The following is a 27,681-nucleotide window of genomic DNA, read 5'->3' on the forward strand; positions in this document are numbered from 1 at the left end:
AAAACGTAATGTCTGCGTAATACACTTTTTCACAATAGAAAATATCCGATCTTGTATTTGCTAAGTAAGCTAAGTCTTCCCCCAGTTACAGAAACTGCCTAATTAATACACACCTTGGACAGTAGAATTCCCCAAGTCTTCTGAGGAGTTTTTTGAGATCACTGATTAGAAATTGGTTATTAGAATGAAAATTGTTTAAATAGAACGTTTTTGACATAAACCATTCCATATACATATTTTATTTTCTAGAATAAAAAAATTAGAAATCGCTGAAAGTGTTTTTATAATTACAATCAAAAATACAAAATCATCATAATAACGTTTTTCTTGAGTCAGAAATCTTAGTATTTCTTAGAAACTTTCTGCATTTTAAGGTGACGACTACGTAGTGTCTAAATCATTATCTCGTAAAATTGATTTAATAATTATTACATTTAGAAGTTGGTGCAGCGTAAAAACTTCTCTTAAAAAAAGCGTGGTTTTCGTGGATTTTCCAGGTATTTTATGACATCTGTATGTATATATACATGAGTCAATTTACCCAAAACGGTATATTTCATATGTAGGAATGATTAAAAAATTGCAGTGAAATAAAAAAAAACTAGCATATTCTTAGAAATACACTTGTAAGGCCAGATGCGAGAATTTTTGGCCAAAGCGTCTAGACTCTTTTCATTATTTTTTACTCGAGGCTGATACTGCCTGTTTCCAGGCTCAAGGCGTAACCTGACTGGATGTTTAGGAGCAGCAGTATCCTTTTTAGGAATAACACATAAGTGCGCTCTCCCTCCTTGGCCTGGAATAGTCCCCAGGTACCAGATCTGTACAGTGTAGTAGAAGTGACAATAGTATCAAAGTTTCCTACTTGCCATTCAGCTGTTGTGTCTTAGGCACATAATTTGCCAAACAGAGCTAAGCGCAGTCCTTTCTTTGGTTAGCATTCCAAGAGTATTTGGTGCAATGTAGTCAGAAAATGAGAGTGTTACACCCGAATATGTAAATTCCTTGACCACTTTCAACTGTTTCTCCATTAACTCGAATGACTTCTCCTTTCTGCCTGAGTTCTTTAAAATTAGTATTCTATTTTTTTTTCGCATTGACAGTAAGACTTTTATATGGATAAAATAGGGCCAATTTGTTAAGTTGCTTTACAGGACGGAGAGGCTAGTTACTGTTACCATAATATCATTAGCGAATATTGAGATTTCAGAATTTTCATCGATTAGTGTATGCCCCACCTCTTTAAAAAGTCCAGGATGTCATGTAGGAGCAGTATGAACAGAGGGGGGCTCAGAGTGTCCCCTTGCAGCACATCCATTTCAATGATTTTAATCTTATCTGATTTGGATTCAGAGTTTAGCTTCACTCGAGTGCCTCATCTAGTCTAGATAAGGGCTTGGTAACTTTATCTTGCCGTATAAAAATATTGTAGTCACATGAATAGTTTTTTCTAAAACCCACCTGACACTCTGAAAGGACGTCACATTGGTGACACCAGCGAGATAGTGTGTTAGCTAGGATGAAGGTAAAGATTTTCGTTTTTACGTTCATTATCACTCTTTACTTCATAGAGATCTATTTTAGTATCTAAAAGTAGATCTCAAAAAGCAGTCGTTGAAGTTTACCAACGTAACGTTTCTCTGGGAATAGATTTGCTTAGTAAAAGTTTTCCATCACGTTTTTTCGCAGCTGGCAGAGAGTCGAACCTCGCAGCTTAAGCCGCTTAACACAAACCAATAGCTTTGAGGGTCTCGAAGATTGCTGGCCTCATGTATACACTGACTATGACATAGTTATTTCTGCTAGTTACAGCTAATAGCCATGAACATGTCAGAAGCCACTAGCAGATGGAAGAGACCATGCGAGTCCTTTCTACTGAAGATCGCCAGGACCCTGCTAGCTCTGCCTATAGCATAAGTCCTCATTGCTGGGTGATCAACAACGGTGAATTTAGAAAACAAAACTAGAAGACATTTGATTTTGTCGTCCATCCACGTACCGGAAAAGCAGAGCATTGCACGAGTTTTAAGCATTTCAACAAGATCTACGTTTGAGGAACTTCGCAGTTAAGAGAATACATTTATGTTCCAGAATACAACTGAAGTAAAGTGTAAACGCTGTGTGGTAGGCCGAAGCCACTCTGGGGGAGTCATCTCATCCAGGTAAGCTGCCGAAGAAGTCTGTGTGTTAGACACGTCATACCCTCCAAAAAGGCTGTTGGCTTAAACCAGCTCCCAGTGTGGGAGATAACTCATAATACTGATAGATTTTCATTTAACTCGATGTTAGCGTTTGAACGGCAACGGCCTTAACATTTCATAACTTTAAAATTCAAGGTCAAGTTTATCATATGACACCTAAATCTCTTATAAAGAATTCTAAAAATCCTTTCGACCGTAAATTTTATATATATATATATATATATATGATGACTTCACTGCTGTAAAAAGAGGTTTGGAATGATAGCTTGTTTTCATAGTTTTTTTTGTGTGTACAACATTTTTATTTATAATGTTCCATTTGTTGACTTATTTTTTTCCCGAAATATTATTTTTTGATTTTATTTTATTGGTGACGTTACAAATTTTTTTTCTTTCATTAGAAATTGAAGTGTTGAAATTATCTTGCAACGTTCTTTTTTTGAAATTATAATTATTTTTTTTATAGTTTCCTTTAATTTTTTCTCAATACAGACATTATTATGTTGTAATAATTCATAATGCTTCCTATTATTATTACTAGAAAAAAATGTAAAATTCAAATTACTCAAATTATTTGCAATACTATGAGTGAAATGTAAATTTCTATATTTAATTGTAACAAAAATTTCATAAATTTCAACTAGATTTTTTAATTGGACTTCTAATCTGCAAGTTCCATTTTTTTTCATGAAAATATTTATATCTAATATAGGTTATTTTTTTATGTACGGAATCACGTGAGTCATAATTTAGGACTAAAAATAATGTAGTTATATTAAATCAAGCAACTCTTATTTTGAGATAAAGTATTGGATTTAAAGAGAAACCTTTGGCCTCCTACCTCAAAGCCTATGTTAAGCATTATAATTCTTTAATAGCATAGTCTAAGCAACGCTCCAATCGTTGTTCCAGTCCTCTTCAGACATCTTTCACCACTATCTTATTAATTATTTTATCCATACAATTTGTTAACACATTCTCACTATAACTCTTAAAGTAGTGTTATACCGCGCCGGTTTTTTTTTCTCTTAAATTCTCAACACGTTTAACAATTCGATTTTTAAATACGTATAAGCTATTTTTTTCAATTATATAATTTTATGACGATTGAACATTATTTCATTTAAGAATTACAAAATTTATGAATGCTCATTCATTATGTTATATTTATATAATTTTATCGTACGTACTTTTGTTGTCTTGTCTTATATATATAACCTACTTTCAGATTTCAGTGCCGTTTGGGAACGTCACATTTACACATATTCCCGATTTTCAATTAGGCTAACCACCTGAAAAATAGATGACAGAATTCCACGTAAAATATGTTCGAAAAAGTCAAACTGCATTTCATGTAGTTTTTTTTTTTTTTTTTTTTTTTTTTTTTTTTTTATATCGGGTTACCGCGACAGCCTATTGGCCCAGTCGCCGGGGCCACCCACTCACCACCTATGTGTGGGGGTGTATTGCCACACCCATTAAATCCTCTCTTTTTTAATTGATACCATACAAATCATACCATGGGCACAGTGGAAGTATCTCCGGTGTAAAACACCTTGTCAGTTAAGCTGACACTCTCTGCACCGGGGGGAAGTGCATCGGGTCAACTCGCCACTGTGTAGCCTGGGTCCGAAGCATCGGATCCAGGCTAATTAGCATCCCCGGAGAAGCCCCATGTTACAGGGGCCACTCCTCGCCGGTAAGGCCGGCGATCCCTGCCTGGCATTGGGCCGGCTAATCCCTACCTACTAGGCCCTAACACTGTTTCGCATTCACCCAGGCCCGAAGACCTGTGGAGCAAGGAAAAAACCCTGGAATTACTCTGAAGGAAAATTCCACGGAAAAACCCGCCCCGAAACAGCTGGGGTTACATAGGAACTTTTTTCCGGTGAAAACAGTTTTTTGAAAAAATCTGCACTCACCGGGAATCGAACCCACGACCCTTAGAACAGCATTGTATCAGTAGCAAGCACGCTTACCACTGAGCCAACGCCGCTCCTTGCATTTCATGTCGTTTTACAAATAGCCTTACAGAAGGGGTTTTGGATTGGTCATGCCATGTGTAATGACGAATGGAAAAACACATAAAATCACAAATTGAAACTAAAACAAAAATTTGTCATCTTGAACTAACTGCAGCATAGTCTAATCTGCTATACTTTGAATTTGCAAGTTGTTTTGTTATTATTTGCACAAACAACACAACGTCCTTAGTTGACGTGTTTTTGTAGGTAACTACATTATCGATGCCTTGAATAAAATAGATAAGCATAGCAGAATACTAATCTAATGAGTGATTTTTAAAAAGATTTTTATCATTTTTATGTTTAAATCTGTAAAAACTATTATAACATGGATTAAAACCTCGCACGATTACTCCTTGAATAGCTTTTTATTAGTCCTGTAAGTTTTGTTGTCATGCATTGTTTCTATCATAGTTTTTAATTGTAATTCAGCAGCCGTATCATGAGAGCTTATGATAAACACGTAGAGAATTCCGATCGAAGTTTTTCGATGGTTTCTGGCCCAGACGTTATCTTAAAAATTTGTACTTTTTATGTTTCATTTTTGAGTTTGTTGTATAACTTAAGTTCCAAACTTTCGCACCTTTTGGTGATGCCGAGAGAAAACAAGCACCTGCTGCCAGTGTACTACCAGTATGTATACTATTCTTGCTGTCGAGAGATCATGCAGTGGTGGAGAACGGGGGGGGATGCGAACAGAAATGGAGGGGACAACAAAAAGTGTGGCGCTTTTCCTTATTTTTGTCAAGTAAGGGCCCTACATTAGAAGCTTTGCTTCAAAAACCTTTGGAATCTAAATAGATAGCTGACTTATTTGGCCTTGAAAACCACGAGTGCGAAATCTTTTGAAAAAAAAGGAGCGATAGAAAGAGAGCGAAGAGGTGCTGTACCTTAGCCGATACAACATATAACAACACTGACCTCTCCCATCAACTCCAGCTTATCAAAAACTACTTAAGATACGCTGGTTAAACTGAGTTGTATTAGCCGATGAACAAGGAAGCCTTGAAATAATGAGCACCTATGCCTGGTTATTGCCTGTTGACGATAACTATTTCTCTACTCACGCTACCCGAGTGGCCATTTGCGAGCAAACGCTTTCAAAAATAATTGTGCTTAAAAACGTGATAATTTTCTTTAAAAAATCATTTGCTTAAACGTGAAGCGTTTGATGTCGTTTGAAGATCAATTTTTTATTAAATCACTAAGGCCTACGCATTCTACTGCCCATGTTATAACGCAGGGGACCCTTGTCGCATGTTAACATTTATTTAAAAAAAAAAAATTGCCGATTACTCATGTATATAACATTTATTACACGTATAACTTACTTTTAGATGCTTGACTAAATACTTTTTTTTTTTATATTCATTAATGAGAGATAAGGACCTACGTGGAAACATTATCAGACGCTATTTCCCTGTATTCTCATGGTTAATAATCCATGAATACTTACATTCCTTAAACGCCTATATATTAAAAACATTAACAAAAAAGGTGTGCTCTCATTGATGCAAGAACGTCGCAATATAATGGTTTTGAAATAAAACGTAATACTTGAAAGAAAAAAAAAAAACTCAAATGCCTCTGATTGATTTGTTACTACTTGCAGCTTCTTTGCTATGATTTAATAAGTATAGATTCATATATCCATCTATTTTGTTTAATTATTTTAGACATTTCTCAGACTATTTTACCCATGTTTCTCATTTTTTGCTGTTAGGACCCTTGTTGCTCACAATTCTCTAACATTTTAATTATTACTTGTTTAGGCAAATGTTCTTATAACTTGAAGCATTCACTTACTCGAAAAATAAGAAGACTTAAGTCCTTTGAGCTCTATCTTTCTTGAACCCTAGTTGCAGATACGCCTATACCCAAGTTGATGCGACAGGGACCCTTATTGCATGTAACAATTAAAATCTTATAAAAAAAATTATTTTATAAATTTTCTTCATTTTTTGTAATAATTATCTTACTGATAAGACGTTACTTATTATTTTTATATGTCACACGGTTATAATACGTTTATACCTAAGTTGTCGCTACAGAGACCCTAGTTGCTTCTAATTAATTAAATCTTAGTGAAAAAGACAATAATCCAATACTCTCTGTATTTTGTGGATTATAGTTGAATAATTCAATAGAAAAGACTCGTCTCTCATGTCACACTCTTATAAAACTCTTTTATGTCACGTTGTTATAAAACCCTGATTGCAAATACCCCCATACCCAAGTTAATCCTTTAGGGACCCTAGTTGCATACTACAAACAAAATCTTAAAAAACGTTATCTTATTATTTGTCTCTGTATTTTATAATAAATTGCTAACTGATGAGTCGTAAGATATCCTTCTAACATGTCACACGAATATCGAAACATTAATTTATTTTAAACGCTAAGACCCCTATACCCAAATTGCCGCTACAGAGCCCCTTGTTGCTTAAAACTCATGGAATCTTTTTAAAAAAGACGATAATCCGATGTTCTTTGTATGTTGTTATATGTAGTCAACTGATGTGATAAAAAAGACTCGGATCTCATGTGACACGCTCATAAAACCCAATAACCCTTGTTTAGACAAATGTTCTTATAACTTTGAGCATTCACCAACTCAAAGAATTAAAGACTAAAGTCCTTTAAACTCTATCTTTCTTGAACCCTAGTTGCAGATACGCCTATACCTAAGTTGATGCGACAGAAACTCTTGTTGCATGTAACAATAAAAATCTTAGAATAAAAATTGTTTTATGAATTTTCTTCGTTTTTTGTAATAATTATCTTACTGATTAGACGTTAGTAATCATTTTTACATGTCACACGGTTATCATACCCTGGTTGTAGATACTCTCATACCTAAGCTTATACTACAGGGACCCTAGTTGCATACTACAAACTAAATCTTGGAAAAAAGGTTATTCAATTAATTGTCTTCGTAATTTGTAGTAAATTACTGACTGATAAGTCGTGACAAATTCTTCTTTCATATTACACAAATATTGATCTGATAATTCATTTCGAACGCTTAGACCCCTATACCCAAGTTGTCGCTACAGAGCCCCTTGTTGCTTAAAACTTATTGAATCTTAGTCAGAAAGACAATGATTCAATTTTCTCTTTATTTTGTAATTTAGAGTCATTTAATAAGATAAAAAATACTCAGATCTCATGTCACACGCTTATATAACCCTGATTGCAAATACCCCCATACCCAAGTTGATCCTTTAGGGACCCTAGTTGCATACTACAAACTAAATCTTGAAAATTGTTATCTAATTATTTGGCTCTGTATTTTGTAATAGATTGCTAACTAATGAGTCGTCAGATATTTTTCTAACATGTCACACGGATATCAAATTATTAATTTGTTTCAAACGCTAAAACCCCTATAACCAAGTTGCCGCTACAGTGCCCCTTAATGCTCAAAACTTATTGAATCTTAGTAAAAAAGACAATGATTTGATGTTCTCTGTATGTTGTAATTTGAAGTCGACTGATGTGATAAAAAAGCCTCGGATCTCATGTGACACGCTTATAAAACCCTAGTTGCAGATACCCCCATACCCAAGTTAATGCTACAGGGACCCCAGTTGCATATAACAAACTAAATCTTGGTGAAAAAATTATTTTATTAATTTTTTTTGTTCTTTGTGATAGATTGCTAACTGATAAGACGTGAGAAATTTTTTTTTCATGTCACCCGGTTATCATACCCTGGTTGTAGATACCCTCATACCCAAGCTTATACTACAGGGACCCTTGTTTCATACTACAAACTAAATCTTAAAAATAAAGTTATTTATTAAATTGTCCCTGTAATTTGTTATAAATAACTAACTGATAAGTCGTTATAGATTCTTCTCTTATGTCACACAAATATCAAACTGATAATTCATTTCGAACGCTAAAACCCCCATACCCAAGTTGTCCCTACTTAATGCTCAAAACTTATTAAATCTTGGTGAAAAAGACGATAATTCAATTTTCTCTGTATTTTGTAGATTGGAGTTAACTGATAAGATGAAAAGGACTCAGATCTCATGTGACACGCTTGTAAAACCCTTGTCGCATGTTAACATTTATTTTTTAATGAGCAATTGCCGATCACTCATGTTTATAATATTTAATTGACGTAATATTTAATTTAGGATAGTTGACTAAATACTTTTTTTTTTATATTCATTAATAAGAGATAAGGACCTACGTGGAAACATTATCAGACGCTATTTCCTTGTATTCTTATGGTTAATAATCGATGAATACTTACATTCCTTAAACGCCTATATATTAAAAACATTAACAAAAAAGGTGTGCTCTTATTGATGCAAGAACGTCGCAATATAATGGTTTTTAAATAAAACGTAATACTTGAAAGAAAAAAAAAAAAACTCAAATGCCTCTGATTGATTTGTTACTACTTGCAGCTTCTTTGCTATAATTTAATAAGTATAGATAAATATGTATATCTATTTTGTTTTACTTTTTCTAACATTTTTCAGACTATTCTATCAATGTTTCTTATTTATTGCTGTTAGGACCCTTGTTGCTTACAATTTTTTAACATTTTATTATTACTTGTTTAGGCAAATGTTCTTATAACTTAGAGCATTTACCAACTTGAAGAATTGGAGACCTAAGTTTTTTAAGCTCTATCTTTCTTGAACCCTAGCTGCAGATAAGCCTATACCTAAGTTGATGCGACAGGGACCCTTGTTGCATGCAACAATTAAAATCTTAGAAAAAAAATTATTTTAAGATGTTTCTTCGTTTTTCGTAATGATTATCTTACTCATTAGACGTTAGTACTTATTTTTACATGTCACACGGTCATCATACCCTCATACTTGAGTTGTCGCTACAAAGACCCTTGTTGCTTATAACTAATTAAATCTTAGTAAAAAAGATTACAATCTAATACTCTCTGTATTTTGTGATTTATAGTCGACTAATTAAATAGAAAAGACTTGTCTTTCATGTCACACGCTTATAAAACCCTAGTTGCAGACACCCCCATACCCAAGTTAATGCTACAGAGACCCGAGTTGCATATAACAAACTGAATCTTGGTGAAAAAATTATTTCATTAATTTTCTCTGTTTTTTGTGATAGATTGCTAACTGATTAGACGTGAGAAATTTTTTTCTCATGTCACACGGTTATCATACCCTGGTTGTAGATACCCTCATACCCAAGCTTATACTACAAGGACCCTAGTTGCATACTACAAACTAAATCTTGGAAAAAAGGTTATTCAATTAATTGTCTCTGTAATTTGTAGTAAATTACTAACTGAGAAGTCGTTCTAGATTCTTCTTTTATGTCACACGAATATCGAACTGATAATTCATTTCGAACGCTTAGACCCCTATACCCAAGTTGTCGCTACAGAGCCCCTTGTTGCTTAAAACTAATTTAATCTTAGTCAAAAAGACAATGATCTAATTTTCTCTGTATTTTGTAATTTAGAGTCATTTTATAAGATAAAAAAGACTCAGATCGCATGTCACACGCTTATAAAACCCTAGTTGTAGATACCCTCATACCCGTTCTTATACTACAGGGGCCCTAGTTGCACACTACAAACTGAATCTTGAAAAAAAAGTTATTCAATTAATTGTCTCTGTAATTTGTTATAAATTACTAACTGATAAGTCGTTCTAAATTCTTCTTTCATGTCACACAAATATCGAACTGATAATTCATTTCAAACGCTAAAACCCCATACCCAAGTTGTCACTACTTGATGCTCAAAACTTATTAAATCTTAGTGAAAAAGACGATAATCCAATTTTCTCTGTATTTCGTAATTTGGAGTCAACTGATAAGATGAAAAAGACTCAGATCTCATGTGAAGCTTATAAAACCCTAGTTGCAGACACCGCAATACCCAATTTGTCGCTACTTGTTGCTCAAAACTTATTAAATCTTAGTGAAAAAAACGATGATCCAATTTTCTCTGTATTTTGTAGATTGGAGTTAACTGATAAAATGTAATGGATTAAGATCTTATGTGACACTCTTGTAAAACCCTTGTCGCATGTTAACATGTATTTTTTAATAAGAAATTGCCGATCACTTATGTATATAACATTTAATTGACGTAATATTAACTTTTAGATAGTTGACTAAATACTTTTCTTTTTAATATTCATTAATAAGAGATAAGGACCTACGTGGTAACATTATCAGACGCTATTTCCCTGTATTCTCATGGTTAATAATCCATTATTACTTACATTCCTTAAACGCCTATATATTAAAAACATTAACAAAAAAGGTGTGCTCTTATTAATGCAAGAACGTCGCAATATAATGGTTTTTAAATAATACGTAATACTTAAAAGGAAAAAAAAAAAAACTCAAATGCGTCTGATCGATTTGTTACTACTTGCAGCTACTTTGCTATAATTTAATAAGTATAGATATATATGTATATCTATTTTGTTAAATTTTTTCCGACAATTTTCAGACGATTCTATCAATGTTTCTTATTTATTGCTGTTAGGACCCTTGTTGCTTACAATCTCCTAACATTTTATTATTACTTGTTTAGGCAAATGTTCTTATAACTAAGAGCATTTACCAACTTGAATAATTAGAGACTTAAGTTCTTTAAGCTCTATCTTTCTTGAACCCTAGTTGCAGATACGCTTATACCCAAGTTGATGCGACAGAAACTCTTGTTGCATGTAACAATAAAAATCTTAGAATAAAAATTGTTTTATGAATTTTCTTCGTTTTTTGTAATAATTATCTCACTGATAAGACGTTAGTAATTATTTATACATGTCACACGGTTATCATACCCCTATACCAAAGTTCTCGCTACAGAGACCCTTGTTGCTTATAATTAATTAAATCTCAGGAAAAAAGACATCAATCCAATACTCTCTGTATTTTGTGATTTATAGTTAACTTAATAAATAGAAAAGACTCGTCTCTCATGTCACACGCTTATAAAACCCTTTTATGTCACACGGTTATAAAACCCTGATTGCAAATACCCCCATACCCAAGTTGATCCTTTAGGGACCCTAGTTGCATACTACAAACTAAATCTTGAAAATTGTTATCTAATTATTTGGCTCTGTATTTTGTAATAGATTGCTAACTAATGAGTCGTCAGATATTTTTCTAACATGTCACACGGATATCAAATTATTAATTTGTTTCAAACGCTAAAACCCCTATAACCAAGTTGCCGCTACAGTGCCCCTTAATGCTTAAAACTTATTGAATCTTAGTAAAAAAGACAATGATTTGATGTTCTCTGTATGTTGTAATTTGAAGTCAACTGATGTGATAAAAAAGCCTCGGATCTCATGTGACACGCTTATAAAACCCTAGTTGCAGATACCCCCATACCCAAGTTAATGCTACAGGGACCCCAGTTGCATATAACAAACTAAATCTTGGTGAAAAAATTATTTTATTAATTTTTTTTGTTCTTTGTGATAGATTGCTAATTGATAAGACGTGAGAAATTTTTTTTTCATGTCACCCGGTTATCATACCCTGGTTGTAGATACCCTCATACCCAAGCTTATACTACAGGGACCCTTGTTTCATACTACAAACTAAATCTTGAAAATAAAGTTATTTATTAAATTGTCCCTGTAATTTGTCAAATAACTAACTGATAAGTCGTTATAGATTCTTCTCTTATGTCACACAAATATCAAACTGATAATTCATTTCGAACGCTAAAACCCCCATACCCAAGTTGTCACTACTTAATGCTTAAAACTTATTAAATCTTAGTGAAAAAGACGATGATCCAATTTTTTCTGTATTTTGTAGATTGGAGTTAACTGATAAGATGGGAAGGACTCCGATCTCATTTGACACGCTTGTAAAACCCTTGTCGCATGTTAACATTTATTTTTTAATAAGAAATTGCCGATCACTTATGTATATAACATTTAATTGACGTAATATTCACTTTTAGATAGTTGACTAAATACTTTTCTTTTTAATATTCATTAATAAGAGATAAGGACCTACGTGGTAACATTATCAGACGCTATTTCCCTGTATTCTTATGGTTATTAATCCATGAATACTTGCATTCCTGAAACGCCTATATATTAAAAACATTAACAAAAAAGGTGTGCTCTTATTGATGCAAGAACGTCGCAATATAATGGTTTTTAAATAATACGTAATACTTAAGAGAAGTTAAAAAAACTCAAATGCCTATGATCGATTCGTTACTACTTGCAGCTTTTCTGCTATAATTTAATAAGTATAGATAAATATGTATATCTATTTTGTTTTATTTTTTCAGACATTTTCCAGACTATTTTATCAATGTTTCTTATTTATTGCTGTTAGGACACTTGTTGCTTACAATTTCCTAACATTTTATTATTACTTGTTTAGACAAATGTTCTTATAACTCTAAGCATTAACGAACTCAAAGAATTAAAGACTTAAGTCCTTGAAACTCTATCTTTCTCGAACCCTAGTTGCAGATACGCCTATACCCAAGTTGATGCGACAGGGACCCTTGTTGCATGTAACAATTAAAATCTTTAAAAAAAAATTATCTTATGAATTTTCTTCGTATTTTGTAATAATTATTTTACTGATAAGACGTTAGTAATTATTTTTACATGTCACACGGTTATAATACTTTTATACCTAAGTTGTCGCAACAGAGACCCTAGTTGCTTCTAATTAATTAAATCTTAGTAAAAAAGACAGTAATCCAATACTCTCTGTATTTTGTGGATTATAGTTAACTAATTTAATAGAAAAGTCTCGTCTCTCATGTCACACTCTTATAAAACCCTTTTATGTCACATGGTTATAAAACCCTGATTGCAAATACCCCTATACCCAAGTTAATTTTTCAGGGACCCTAGTTGCATACTACAAACCTAATCTTAAAAAATGTTATCTTATTATTTGTCTCTATTTTGTTATAGATTGCTAACTGATGAGTCGTAAGATATCCTTCTAACATGTCACACGAATATCGAAACATTAATGTATTTTGAACGCTAAGACCCCTATACCCAAGTTGCCGCTACAGAGCCCCTTGTTGCTTAAAACTCATGGAATCTTAGTAAAAAAGACGATAATCTGATGTTCTCTGTATGTTGTTATATGTAGTCAACTGATGTGATAAAAAAGACTCGGATCTCATGTGACACGCTCATAAAACCCAAGTTGCAAATACCCCCATACCAAAGTTGTCGCTACAGAGACCCCTGTTAATTAGAACTTATTAAATCTTAGTGAAAAAGACGATGATCCAATACTTTCTGTATTTTGTCCTTTAAAGTTAACTTATAAAATATAAAAAAATTGTCTCTGATGCCCCACATTTAGAAAAAGCTTAAAATTCTTTTAGACGTCTTAGCTTGTTGTACTTATGTTCCTAAGTCGTGACTGTAAGGACTCTTGTTACTCGCAACTCTATAACACTTCAATAATTAGTTGTTTGGAAAAAAGTTTCAATAATTTTAACCATTTACCAACTTAAATAATTAGAGTATGTGATCCTTTGAGCTACGTCCTTCTAAAACTCCTGTGTCAGCGACATTGAATAATGTACCCTTGTATACTTGTTTTTCATAAAAAATAAAAATAATTTAATTTTTCAGAGAGTTGACGAAACAACATTAGAGCAGAAGAATAACATTGAACAATGTTGAACTGTAGCATTATTGAACTTCTTATGCAATACAAAAAATTAAATTAAAAAAAAAAAAATAAAATAAAAAGACTAAAATGCCCCCTCTTCAACAAAACTCGATTTCTCCTATTCTATTCATATTTATAGAAAAAGGAATATACGTTTATCTTATTTTATCAGGTACATGAAACTACTGCCTTTAAATTTTATTATTTTTCAACGGAACTATACTTTTTTTCCTAAGTTATCACTTACACTACCCGAGTTGCCGTTTGCGATCAAACGCTTTCAAGGATAATTGTGCTAAGAAACGTTGAAATTTTATTTAAAAAATCATTAGCTTAAACGTAAAGCGTTTAATGTCATTTGAAGACCAATTTTTTATTAAATCACTCAGGCCTCTGCATCTTAATCTCTCTAGTTCAAGGGTGTGATTTGTCCAGCCGATACTGACGGTGTACAAAATCTGTGAAAATATTGTGAGCTTTTCCTAAACACTCAAACTCGAGTCAATGTTTTGCACAAGTGAAAGCAACCACGCTTTGCTACCATGTTTATTTTCGCATTGATACCCACTATACATTTTTTGATAAATAGCTAACGGTGTATCGCAATATAGGCGTTTGTGCCGCCTCAACAAAATTTCTATCTTTGCAGCGCTAAAAACAATTCAACAAAGGCTTGACAAAATCTCATAAGAAACTTGAGAGTAAAAACAAAACACGCCCTCGTTTACTCTAACTTTAAAATGATTGAATCTAATTTATTAACAAGAAAGGATAACAATAAAAATAAACCTTACAATATAACAAAATATGTGTGCTTGCTTGCTTGTTTGAGAAAGAAATAAAAATCAATATAAAAATGTGAAAAGACAGTAAAAGAATCAAACAATTTTAGAGAAATCTGTGTCTCAATAAATTTGACATTAGAAGTTGCAAAAGTTCATCAACGACGCGATAATGCTTTGCTTAGAAATTGATCTGCTCAATTGACAAACCCTAACTTCTGGTGCCTGTGATCGAGAAATGCCAGTATAGCCGAAATTTTACTTGCTATAGGTTAATAATGTACATGTAAGTTTGAAGGCTAGTTCATGGATGTGACATCAATCAATATTTTTTTAATTCGGTCATACACTCTCATGATCAACAGCAGCTTTAGAATCTCTGTTTACATTTCTTGAAATGTGTCGTCACAAATAGTTATAAAATAAAAATTAAATAACAATTTTACTAGTTTTACACATTCATTTACTATTGAAATAAACTGTGCAATAGTTTTACGAACAATATTATACTTTTGCAAATTTCTGAAAATTTAATTTTTTTATCTACTTCAGATTAGTTAGCGTCAAAAATTTCTTTGTAAACGCTATTTTTCATTTCCAAATTATTGTCTCGTTGTACTTGTATTTGCATATAAATTCTATTTTCATTTTTGCATCTTAGTAACGCGACGTAAAATTGACCATGCAAAAACAGTGGTTTTCTGAAATATAATCCAATATTATTAAAACTTTGACCTTCAGATTTATTTATAGTCGTGGAAAATGCTAAGACTAAAGGCAATGGTTTTCAGTATAAAATAAAAGGTCATGATGAGTTAGAAAATGTTCTGTCAATTTAACGAATATTGGTATTACGTTTAAGAATACAAAATAATGTTCAAAGATATGGTGATTCAATACTTTCTTGTATAATCATGCTTCTTTAATTATTTTTAAAAACTGGAATAATCTGTCTGAAATCTCCTCCTAAAATCATTCATTTATCACCAAAATGAATATTTGTATTACATAAATCAGCTAATGTTCTTTAATTTTTTTCTAAGGCTTTTTTTGGGATCATAGAAGCCTTGTCCCATAGAATCAAATCTACTTCTCTCAAATTTTTTTTTCTGATTCAGACTCAAAGAACAAACTTTCTATATTGCTTAAGTCTATTGTTAAACGAAATGTTCTATGACTGGTCATTCTTTTCAGAAAGGATATTGATGCTATACCACTCCATGTTGTAAGTAAAATTTTTTCGACTAGAAATGAAATAATGAATTAACGTTTCATATAGAAATGTTTTTCCTGAACCTCTTGGGCCATCAATAAAAATGACTTATCTTTTCAATCATATATAAGTTTAAAATCGTGATTTGATTTTCATTTAATTTATCATACATTGAATCAAACATTAAGTAAAAAAAAACAATTTCTTTTATGGTACTGATGTCTTTTACATAAACTTTTGTCAGTGTAGGTGAATTACAATTTTCTCATGATTTGTCTTTTAATTGTAAAATTTTATTTATGTCTAAGAGTGTACGATTTTTGTATTCATTCAACTTTGAAAGGCAAACTAGAAAAATAAATTATTTAACTGATATTTGAAAATTGGGGGGTTGGTACCCAGAGTGCGCAGAGTGTCAAAGCCCACTAGTATGTATGTATATGGCTACGGTTCATGTGAGATTTGTGGACCTTTTTTGGCAAATTCAAAATTAATTTGGTATATTTATTTATTAATTTAGTATAGTTATATGGTATATTTCATGTCGCAGGCGATTACATAATCGTGTAAGGAGATATCGATCTGAAAGTTTTTAAAGTAAATAATCAAAGGATATTTTTTGCTGAAGATTTCACAGAATTCAAGTTATCAATTAGCATTCCTTCAGTTTAAAATCTAAAAAAGGGGCTGAATTAGCGTTACGTGCTCGTGTTTCACTCAAAAATTAAAGTTTTCATTATAAATGAAAGCAAAATTAATTTTTTTTTTTTTTAACGACATATAATTTATAAGCTATTAATATAAGCAGCATTTTCATTTATTTGACAGAACCAAAACATAGTATCCAAGCTTCACTGGTATTTATGTTGCGTGACCGAAATCTGACAAACTTAAGGTTTTGACGAAAAATACTCTCTAAAATGCCTACAATTAAATTTTAGCGTTTCAATTTAGTTGTTTTGTACCTGATGGAGGTTGAGGACACTGCAGAAATTTTTCTGATTTTTCCATTTCAATGAGCCAATTTTATAGGCTCGCAAATTTGTAAATTTAGTCTCATAAAAATTTAAACTGAGAGCACGCAACATTAAAAAGTGTTACGTATTACTTTGAAGGTTTTAGTTATTCACTTGAAAAGTTGTGGATTAAAATACAGCCGTTTGGTATATAACATAAGGGGAGTGGTAAAGCCTAACTTTTATTGAGTGAGCCACGATATGGATTTTTCAACGAATTCATAGAAGCTTGTGACGCTGCTTTTTCACAAAATCCGTAACACTAAAGAATCTAGTACATTTTCACAAAGCGTTTGTTGATCCATTGGAAACGTGCTAGGTTAAAATATAGCTGTTTTGTACGCAATAAAAGTGCAAGGGTGAAGTTTAATTTTTATTTGGTGCATCACAATACGGATTTTTCAACGAAATTGGAAATCGGGGACCCCCTAACGCTCCTTTTTTTCTTAAGAACCCGTAACGCTTTGTAACTTCTTTTAATGTTAGACTGTCAACTCGGACAGTGAATTGTACGATTTCTTATCAATTCATGATGTAGCTGTGAGAATAAAGACTAATTGATCTTGTCATCGACTAATTGAATCGACTTTTTAAAATTGAGCTGATGTCACTTGCAGTCGACTAGAATCGACTTGTACTTTTAAATGACGGCTCGACGAAACTTATTATAAGTCGTTACTTTTAAATTTATACACCTAGGCAACAGTTAGTGCTTTGACTGATGCAACCATGCAACTCATTAGTGTCAACGGTCACGTGCGACATAAGTGTAAGTAATACCGTTGGTTGTAATAGGACTATGGAACTGGTCAACACTGCACCGTCATTTGAAACTTGGAACACGTAGGTAGTGTACGTAAAGGTGTTTGTAGGCTCGTGTCATCGGCACCATTCAACTAGTCAATTACCGTTAGGTTAACTTACGGTTACTCGGGCAAGTTGGGCGAAGCAAAACACGGTGCTGCAGCAAAGTTATAACTAAAAAGATTAGCTTATAAACTATTACATTAAAAAAAATGTTTTGTTTTATTTTTTAGCTGGTGGGTATCGACATGATCAAGTAACAACTGCCCTTATTTGAATGATTGCAGTAGATAATGTACCTCTATCTACCCCTGAAAGAGCTGTATTTAAGACTTTCGTTAAAAAAAATACAACCGCTATATCTTTTATCGTGTGAGCCGACTGTGACTTCAGCAACGACGGGCAAATACCAGGAATTATCAAATCTTATAAAAGTTGAGCTCCAACAAGCGGAGTCAGTTTTCCTGACTACAGATATCTGTGTTCGTCACCATACGATGAAAAGCTATCTTGGTCTAACAGTTCACTATTTGAAAGGTTAGTCGTTGATTATAAAAAAAAAAAAAAATTTATGATATGTTTTATTTCCTTTTAACCTAAATATCTTCTTTCTCTAATATATTTATTATATTTATTAGAAATTGAAATGAAAACTGTAGAGCTGGGTGCTTACCACATAGAAGAACGAAAAACTATCCCGAACTTGAGCTCTAAGTTAAGAGAAATCTGCAATGAATGGGGAATATATGATAATAAAAATTGCAGCATTCGTTTCAGATGGAAGCTCTAATATCAAGGGAGCTATAAAAGAAGAATTTGGTTTGGAAAAACCATTTCATGTTTTGGACATATCATTAATAATATCGGACAGAGACTTGTCGAAATAAATATAACACCACCGGCATCTGAGTCTGATGAAGATAAAGTAATCGAGTTGCCTCTTGAACAAGAAGATACCATTGATGATTTTGATGATTTAAATGTATTCACCACCGGCGAGCTATTAACGTTGCGTGAGCTTGTATCAAAAGTGAAAAAAATCGTTTCTTTTTTTTCTCATAGTGAAAAAGCAACAACTGAGTAATTAGCAACAAGACCTCCATAAACAATCTCGTCTTGGTTTAATTCCAGAGGTCAAGACTAGATGGAACTCCTGCTTCGAAATGATTTACCGTTTTATCACCCTTGCTGACCATATCAGTAAGGTACTCCTGAAAGTTAAAATAAACAAATCTTTAAGAGCTAAACCACCTAATATGATCACTGGAGGTGAAATTGATGACTTGATAAAAGTTTCTGAAATTTAAAAACCCCTTTCGCAAGTTCCCTTCGAAGTTTTCTCGGAAATGTGTATTACTTTAGGTAAATGTATTTCTTTAATTGCAAACCTTAAAAATGTGAGTTGTGACTAAGACTGTGAGAGTTAGTCTGCACCGCCCTCCTATCTTGTCAAGTTGTATAGGTTCAAGACGAATAAATTTCTTGCAAACTAACCGACGTCTCCTTTAGCTTTGCTACCCTTGTCCCTCGCGCCTCCCAGTGCTTAAGGTATAAATTATCTTTGTATATTTTACTTTATATTTATAAAACTAAATTTTTTTCTTTCATTTAATTTATCCTGATAAGATGACCTTGTTAGGATAGAAAGAAGCTTAGCATTAACTCAAAAAGAAACGTTTTCATGTACTATACAAAGTCAAAATTTGGAAAAATCTGATTATATATGGTGCTACATTGATGAAGCTGTCGCTAGTAGTTACTCTCAAGCAGATTCAGATGAAGCTGGGGGACTCCCAATACAATTACGGCAGTATCTATCACGCCCAGCTCTTAATCGAATACAAAATCCTAGTCCATTCAAATCATGGAAATCTATTAAATACTAATATCCACACTTGTGGAGTGTTTCCAAAAGGTTTTTATCCGTAGTAGCAACGTCTGTACATTGTAAAAGGTTGTTTTCGCATGCTGGTCTTATTGCTGACCAGTTGAGGAGCCTCTTGTCCCCTCAGCATTTGAATGAGTTGATATTTTTACGGTCAGTAGATAAAAATATGTGGTTTAAATAAAATTTAAATTCTTAGAGTTGAGTTTAATCCTTAATATCTTACCAGGCACAATAACTTAATAAACATTTTTTTATAAATAGTTTAAAACAGTACTTATATTTATAAGGACCTAATATAATAATAAATACGCAAACTATCTTACATTTGTTATGCATAAGTTTTTGAATTTCTTACAAGTCAATTTAAGTCAAAAAGTCGACTTTTATATATGAATAGTCGGCTTTTAAAGTCGAAAAATTTCAAGTCGAATTCAAAGTCGAAAATCGACTTTTGTTGTACCTTTTCCGACCCTATTTTTCATGTGTTCAACAAAATACTGTACTGTATTTTGCAGTAAATCATATAAATTGTTATTGACATGTATAAGTCCTGCACGATTTTCTTATGTTTATCATTTCTGCCATTGGAAATTCAGAATTATATAAATTTAGCAGTAAGAATATATTTTTAAATACAATAAAGGATTAAATGATTACTTTCCTTAGAAAGTAATTTTACCAAATACGGTTTTAATGATATTTATATTATAAATGTCGTTCTCAGGGAAATTTTTACCTCAAATATAACTATTTCTTTTTAGAATTACATCACAAGCCACTTAAATAACCTCGCTGTATAATGTACACAGACTTTCGTCATTTTTTGGCACACTAAACAATGTTGAGCCACTTTTAGTCTTTTACACAAAACTTTTTGCCCGTTTTAATTGTTTTATATTCAAATTAATCAATACAAAGTTAAATATAATTTTACAATTTTATTTATTATTTTTCTTTCAGTCTTTGAAATTTTTACTGGCTCCAGGTGCTCGTCTTCTCGGTCCTCGTTTCTAATGCAACACCTGGTACGAGAAACCTGAAATGACACAAAATGTTCACAAAAATTTATTGTAGGTAATATAGACAATGAAACCACTTTTTATATCTTACACTGTGCACTATATCCAATAAGGCAGTGTACACTATGTCCACACACGTATACAGTATACGCCCTAACACACCCTAGTACACATGCACTTTAAAGAATTGTAGCGAATGTTTTTTTTTTAATTTAGATATAATTATGCTACAGCTACTTTTATTGCTTTAATACAGAAATTTATATATTACCATAGTTTTTTATCTGTGAATATCCTTATAAAATAGGGTAGACAGGAGCAAGTTCAGGCATTAAATTTGTTAAGATGTAAAATATAGTTTAATTTAAGAGCTTCAATGGCTAAGTAGTGTTTCCTCTTTTTGGAAGGGATGAGCACCTAGAATTCGAAAAATTACTTATCTGATTTTTTAAACGATTTACGAATTTTTCTGATGATGTCTGAACCTTTATAGGCTCCTTATTATAATACTTGACCAGATTATTAGAAAAAAGAGCGGTACCTGCAAAGGGCCTGCACGAAATACTTGCGGTTTTTAAGATAAAATAAGGTTACTAGGGAAAATAGAACCAATATGTCAGAGTTTAGGGATATTGGAATATGTCAAAATCCCACAAACGAGTATACTTAGAATTTTTACTATACTTTACTTCAGTTTTATTTAATATGCCTACAATATTGAGGAAGGTTCTTGTATGGGTCTTGCACAACTGCAAATGATTTTTTTTTATAGAAAAAAATGTGATGAATCTAACAGCATAAACATTTTCATCCGTCATAGTGGAAAATTTCGCGATATTCGATGTCAAAGAGCTGTGCGTCGAGATGTTATTCATTGGCTGTAATTCAGCAGTAACAGCATACTCCCTGAACAACGATAAAATAAATATTTTGAAGAAAAATTCTTCATCTTTCAGATTTTTTTCTGGTAAATTGTAGGTAGTTGTGGAAAAAATCAAGATATTTGAACTAGAAGTATGTAGCTGCAAGAGTCCTTATAGTAAATGCAATTTTAAAAAACAGGCTGTTGTCTGCTACTTGATTATTTCAATGGATTGAACCAATTATTTGAGAATAGGTAGTAGCAGGTCGCAAGAGCTCTCCTTAAATAGGTGTTGGTTCATAGCAAAATAAAGTAATATTATGTTCGTACCAAACGCATCACATTTAAAATTTTTTTTTTTTTTTTTTAAATTACCAAAACATTATACTCAGATAATATTATGCACTTACTTAATTGGTACAGTACTGTTTCTTAAAAATTTACATACTCATCTTAATAGGTTCCGTTTATTCCCACTGCAATCACTTAAAAGTTAAATTGTTATTTGTGTTGTTTTGGACATTTTTAAGTATCTTAATTAGTATGAATTCTCAACAGCAAACAAAAAAAGTTAATTTTTTTTTATATTTCACAGCCCATAAAAGACATTCTAGATTTTCGTAATTGATTGCAAAAAACGTTTGCAATATTTGTTCGCCTTGCTTGCACTGTAAGATTGAAAGTTTGAATTTAGCATTTTATTAACTTTTTTTTATAAAAAAAAAAAAATTAGAACTGATAATTCCCTTTGTACATGATTTTCAATTACTTTTTTAAATCGTTTCACATTAAAATTTTGTATTCAATATTTTAGTTTATTATTTTATCATTCTGGGTGGAAGATGTAGAAAAAAAGCGGACAGTCCTACTATTGTTTAGTTGCGTACTTGCGTATGTGCGTGTGCACGTTTGTATAATTTTTTTATCTAATGCAAACAGTTAATAAGTAGCCGGGTTTTTGAGCTTTATACATAATTCTGCTCTTATTAGTATTTATTGTATTATAATAACTATAATAATATTATATATTAATAATTTTCATACAGCTTTGTTAAGTTATAGTTAAAATACGTTATAATATTATGTCCTGCGAATACATGTAAGAAATTGGTAGTTTTACTCATTTTCATTAAAATATTAAGAAAAAAAATAACTAACGCAATAAGAACTTCGTGCAGACTAAAGAAATAATATCAGCCACAGTTTAAATTAATAGTAGTTCGCGTACCATGAAAGAAAAGCACAACTTCAGCGGCCAAAGAATGTATTGGTGTACTTTTGTTCCAGAATTTATCCAAAAAGCCCTTTACGCCCCAGGATGATAAAATACTTTGGACCCAAAGAAACTCAAACTTCTTTTCTGTGCGCGAGTGCAAAGCACCTTATACTGCAACCTTTATTTTAAAAACTTGATTTAAAACGTTTTAAATTGTGTATGTTCACTAATTATTATAAAAAGCTATGTTATTCCTAATAATATACAAAAACAGAGTTTGAATTAATTGTGCAGTCAAAAAATTGCTTACATTATATTTTAATTATATCAAAGTTTTCAATTTTATTGATCTTGTAATATATAAAAGGAAATTTCATATTACTTGAATATTTCCTCCCACACAATATTGTTGGTTTTTTCATTATTTTTAGATGCTACTCTAGTTGATATGTTATTTGATTTTTTTATCTATATCTGGATAAGATTAAAAATATGTGTTTAACAAATGTTTGTCTCTTGTAAAAAGTGTTAGATAAATAATTTATAGCAGAAAACTTTGAACCACTTTCCAAGTATATTACAAAGAAGAAAATTATGTCACAAATAGTTATTTTTGATTGTAGTAGTACTGATATTTTTATTTTTTATTTTCAGGAGATCATGAGTATTTAAAGACTTTGTTACGTTTATTCATATCGACTGACTGCTACACTTCTGTTAGTGGTTGGGCTTATCAAGGACAGCTTATTTTAGATTACATCACAATTATAACAGAAATAAATGAATTATTAAAAAACAAAAGCAATCTTGATGTGATGTATAGCTTAGAATTACTACGTCCACAATTAATTTCCCTTTGCACTAACATCAAAATGTTTCCGAGCAACTCTTCAAAAAATAGGTAAAATTAGATATTATTTCATAATACTATTTAAAACATAAATATTTAGAGTATTAAATTGTCACGGTTCGGTTACTTTTTTATGGTTGAATGTTTTACTTCTATTTTTTTTTATTTTTACAGCATGACTATGAAGCACCCATTGTTCAGATAAAACCCTATAAAATCGGTCAGTCGAGTGCGAAGTATTATTTGAGATTAAGTACGCATTCTACAATCTTCGTATTGCATAGAACTAAGTGTAAGTTTTACTGGGGTAAAACAATGTTATGACGTTATCACTGATTAATTAGATACGTAACGTTGTGTTTAAATGAACAGTTAAACAGTTTATTTCAATTATGTTTGTAAAAATTCCTTCTAGTAAAAAATTGAGTGTTATAATAATCGGTTGATTATTTTTATGCATTTTAGTATGCATAAGAAACGGACACACATTAGAGATTTTAACTACTTAGATCATTTAATGAATGACATTGGCTGCTTCATGTTTAATTTTCCCTTTTGCCAATTTGGAAAATACTCTGGTATTCATCTAAACAATCGAATCTCAATCTTGAATATATTTCGTATAATGTTTCATCTCAGAATTATTCGTTCAAAGTTAAACATTAGCACGAAACAATCAATCAATGATAGTAAATGTAATATTTTCACTTTGCGTACTTAATTACCTTCATATGTTATTACCATTAATTTTATGACAACTCTATCATTTCGGAAAGTTTCCAATACACTTTAATATGATAGTTAAAGCATGTTGGCTACGGTCCCAGAAAAAATACATTCCCGACATGTTTTTATTGTTCGTAAATCTCTCACCCTCATAATTCCACAATCATGTGATTCCTTGGTCCCACAACCACCAAACTTTATAATCTTAAAATCCCCCAATAAAAAGACCTACAAGTGGTTGCTCGAAAAGTTTTCAATCACTCTAATAATAGTCAGGGCACCAGAGCATTCGAAGGTGGTGGTCCATTATAACAATACGATATTTATCTTAAAATTCGAAGGAAAATACGTTGAATAAGACCCTAAATCGTTGACTTCGATGGAGAAACGCGTCATTGTTTTATATCACAAAATGACTTATAGAAAAGCTTATTTTCAGTTTTTATTAAATATCTTTGAAAATTTTGGTTTTAAAGCAGAATGTTACATACAAAAGTTGTTAATCTGATGATTTTACACTAAAAGTCAGTGTTAGAAAATTAGAAAGTTTTTTCTATTATTTAAACAAGCAAGAAAGCTGAAAAGCGCAAAAAAATTGAGATGCATGAAAATACATGTTGCAATTTTTAAAATTAAATAAAAATCGAACGTTTAATAGACATAAGTGTGTTTTTGTTGCACGTTAAATCCGATCAAGAAATTTCAAAATGGCGGTCTAGTGTAAAATTGTTAATTAAAAATTTCGATTGATTAAAAAATATGTTATAGGCATGTCATCGACATCTAACTTTTTAAAACTAATGAGAAAAAACATTATCTTTATTATTATGAAAACTGAACTTTTTAAATAAACAAATAAAAAAGTAATTAACAAAAAAAAAATACAAGGCTGCATTTTCTGTGATTTTCAACTTAGAGAAAAACAACTTGGTGCAATTTATTACGCTTATTTTTATATAAATTTCAAAAAAAAATTTCTGTAGGACCAATAGAAGCCGAGATACAACACTTTCAGTTTTTTACGCAGTCTGGCCGTTATATTTGATTTTTAGATTTCAGACTGGTACGATTTTTTTGCCAAAGTTTATTGTACCATGCAAAATTTTTTCCTTACAGATTTAGCCAATCTTTTTGCATGTATTGAGTGATTAAAACAGTGAAAAATAGCGCTTGAGCTGCGGTACTTGAGGAGCTGTAGCCAGTGGTGCGTCGCACATGCGCAATAGCTCGAATAGCGTTAATTATGTAACTAATAATCCAGGCACAATGCCGAAAGCCTCTGCTGAAGCGCTTTTCGAGCGACTGCGCATGCCGGATGCATCGCTGGTTACAACTTTTTTTCACTATTTTTATTAATCGTTACATGCAAAAAGATTCACCAAATCTATCAGGAACAAATGTTGTATCTTACTAATATATAAAGCAAAGTTGCTAAAACCGATGTAATCGCTAACCGTGAAAACTACTGAACCGATTTTGCTGAAATTTTGCTCACTGATTCATGACACTTCCTAGATGGTTTTAGTATAGTTTTTATCTTAAAAAACCTAATAACAATAGCAATGAATAAGCTCAAAGTTTCGCATAGATACGCCAGCTTTTCACTTTAGTTCAGTACAATCCACTAGGTGGTATCGACATAAAATCAAAGCTACCTGCAACAGAATCAAATAAGTGTTGTTATAATACGCCGGAGCGTCCAGAAAAATGATGCAGCCGTCCTCTGGTATTTCATCAAGCTGCATAGAGAATGTAGATAATAGTCGTGCAGCTGGATATTCTGGTTACGGACGACACTCTTTTCTAAGGAGGAAGGGACCTAGGTCTACATTCACCCTGAATCTCGATGAGTGCCACCTATAAAAAATTATTCTAACCGATGACGTCTCTGACGTAATAACAGGAGACATATCTAGCTAGAGCACAACCTGCTTTAACTCTTCAGAGTTGTATGGCAGTCCCACCATCCCGCCTGGTGCACTCAGAGAATTTTGGGCTACGAATGTAAGCCAGGGAAAACAGCTCTGAGGGCACGGGCAGCCACAACGGCTACCTTCTTAGTGGTCGTATCCCCAACGCGCGTACCCACATGTTACCGTCTGACGATGAGCGGTTGGTTATCTGGGGAACGACCCGAAGACGAGATATTCTTTGGTCAGTGGCGTACCTCCCTCCATCAGAGTCTCCGTACATAGAGACTTTCAGGGTAAGAGTCAATCTACCCATAGCCAGCTCTTCATCATCAGGAATGACGAATAGCTGGAAGTTTTACCACTGGCGCTTTTTAGGGCCATTATAAGTATTTACGTTCCCTACTTAACCAACAACCTCATCGGTTCTTTTTAGGGGCCACCTAAGTGTAAACTACCTTGCAAACAAATACATTTTTACTATCATTTCCGGAAGCGATTCGTCGACTAAAAGACTATATTAACTAAAGACGGCCACTGTTAAACCAAGTCAGCCATTCACTGGTAGTCGTCACAACCGGAGTTGTTCTTCGCGAGGCTGGGAATCCCGGTGACCCACGACCCTGTATTATCCTCTCGACTCTAAGCATTCAACCAGGAATCACCGATCCTCTCCAAGGTCTGTGCTGGGCGAACCTAACAGCTATAAAGGGAAACAAAATTTGAGCCAACAAAACAGTCTCCATCGGTCAAGCATCATGAACCAATCTCCCTATCTAGCATCATCAAAACAACTGAATCTGCAAATAAAAAAGGTGCTTTAGACACTAACGTCTTCGACGTTATACCGGGAGACGTTGGGACAGATCTTTACAACTGGCTCCAAAGCTTCGGACTTCGAAGTCAAGAAAGAGTTTACTTTACTTAATAAGCTCACCGGTCTTTTTTAGGGCCATCGGACGTCGAACTACCTTGCCAACAAATATATTGGAACTTAACACAGTTGACTGAAAACAGTCTTTAGGGGTCACAAAAATTTTAAGCATCCCAAAAGTCGCTAGAGGGAGAATTGGGAGAAAAACTTCAAATGCATCTAATAAATACAATTTCAGGCGTCAAGAAACTGACGCAGAAAATTCATCGAGATTGGATCCGCAGCGTCAAAGTCGACGAATAAAGAATCCATTACGTGAGAAATCAGCTTTTCATTGTACCCTCACAGCAATCTCTGAAATCTTGAAAGATCCAAATTCAGAATTTTAAATAAGTAAAAAATGTATTTGTGTTTTTGTGGCAATAAAAAATGTAGGGTTTAAGGTCCAGGACTTTGTTGCTCTGGTAATAAAGTTGTTATATAAGAGAAAATGAATTTTTTTTTAATATGTATTTTTTTGGAGCTTAAAATTTTAACAGCTGTAAAAAATAGCCCTTTTTGTGAATTATATGAGAGAAACTGCAAATCAACGGCTCTTTATGGCCAACGATTTTTTTATGGCATAAAGAACGCACGGTAGTTTTC

At 32.5% G+C, this 27,681-nt stretch overlaps 1 protein-coding gene across 6 annotated transcripts in view; it reads left to right on the top strand.

The window, feature by feature from the left end:
• Positions 1-27,681, top strand: part of Nup98-96 (nuclear pore complex protein Nup98-96) — a 617,363-nt gene that overhangs the window by 523,070 nt on the left and 66,612 nt on the right. For all 6 annotated transcript variants that reach the window (XM_089589262.1, XM_089589263.1, XM_089589261.1 and 3 more), the window contains one exon: positions 23,331-23,577. In XM_089589262.1, the coding sequence (XP_089445388.1) occupies positions 23,331-23,577 (247 nt within the window). The remainder of the gene's footprint in view (positions 1-23,330; positions 23,578-27,681) is intronic.

This window comes from Copidosoma floridanum, unplaced genomic scaffold (assembly GCF_036245765.1).
Source record: "Copidosoma floridanum isolate Cflo_tuat_1 unplaced genomic scaffold, Cflo_Japanese_pri ptg000008l, whole genome shotgun sequence".
Lineage (NCBI taxonomy): Eukaryota > Metazoa > Arthropoda > Insecta > Hymenoptera > Encyrtidae > Copidosoma > Copidosoma floridanum.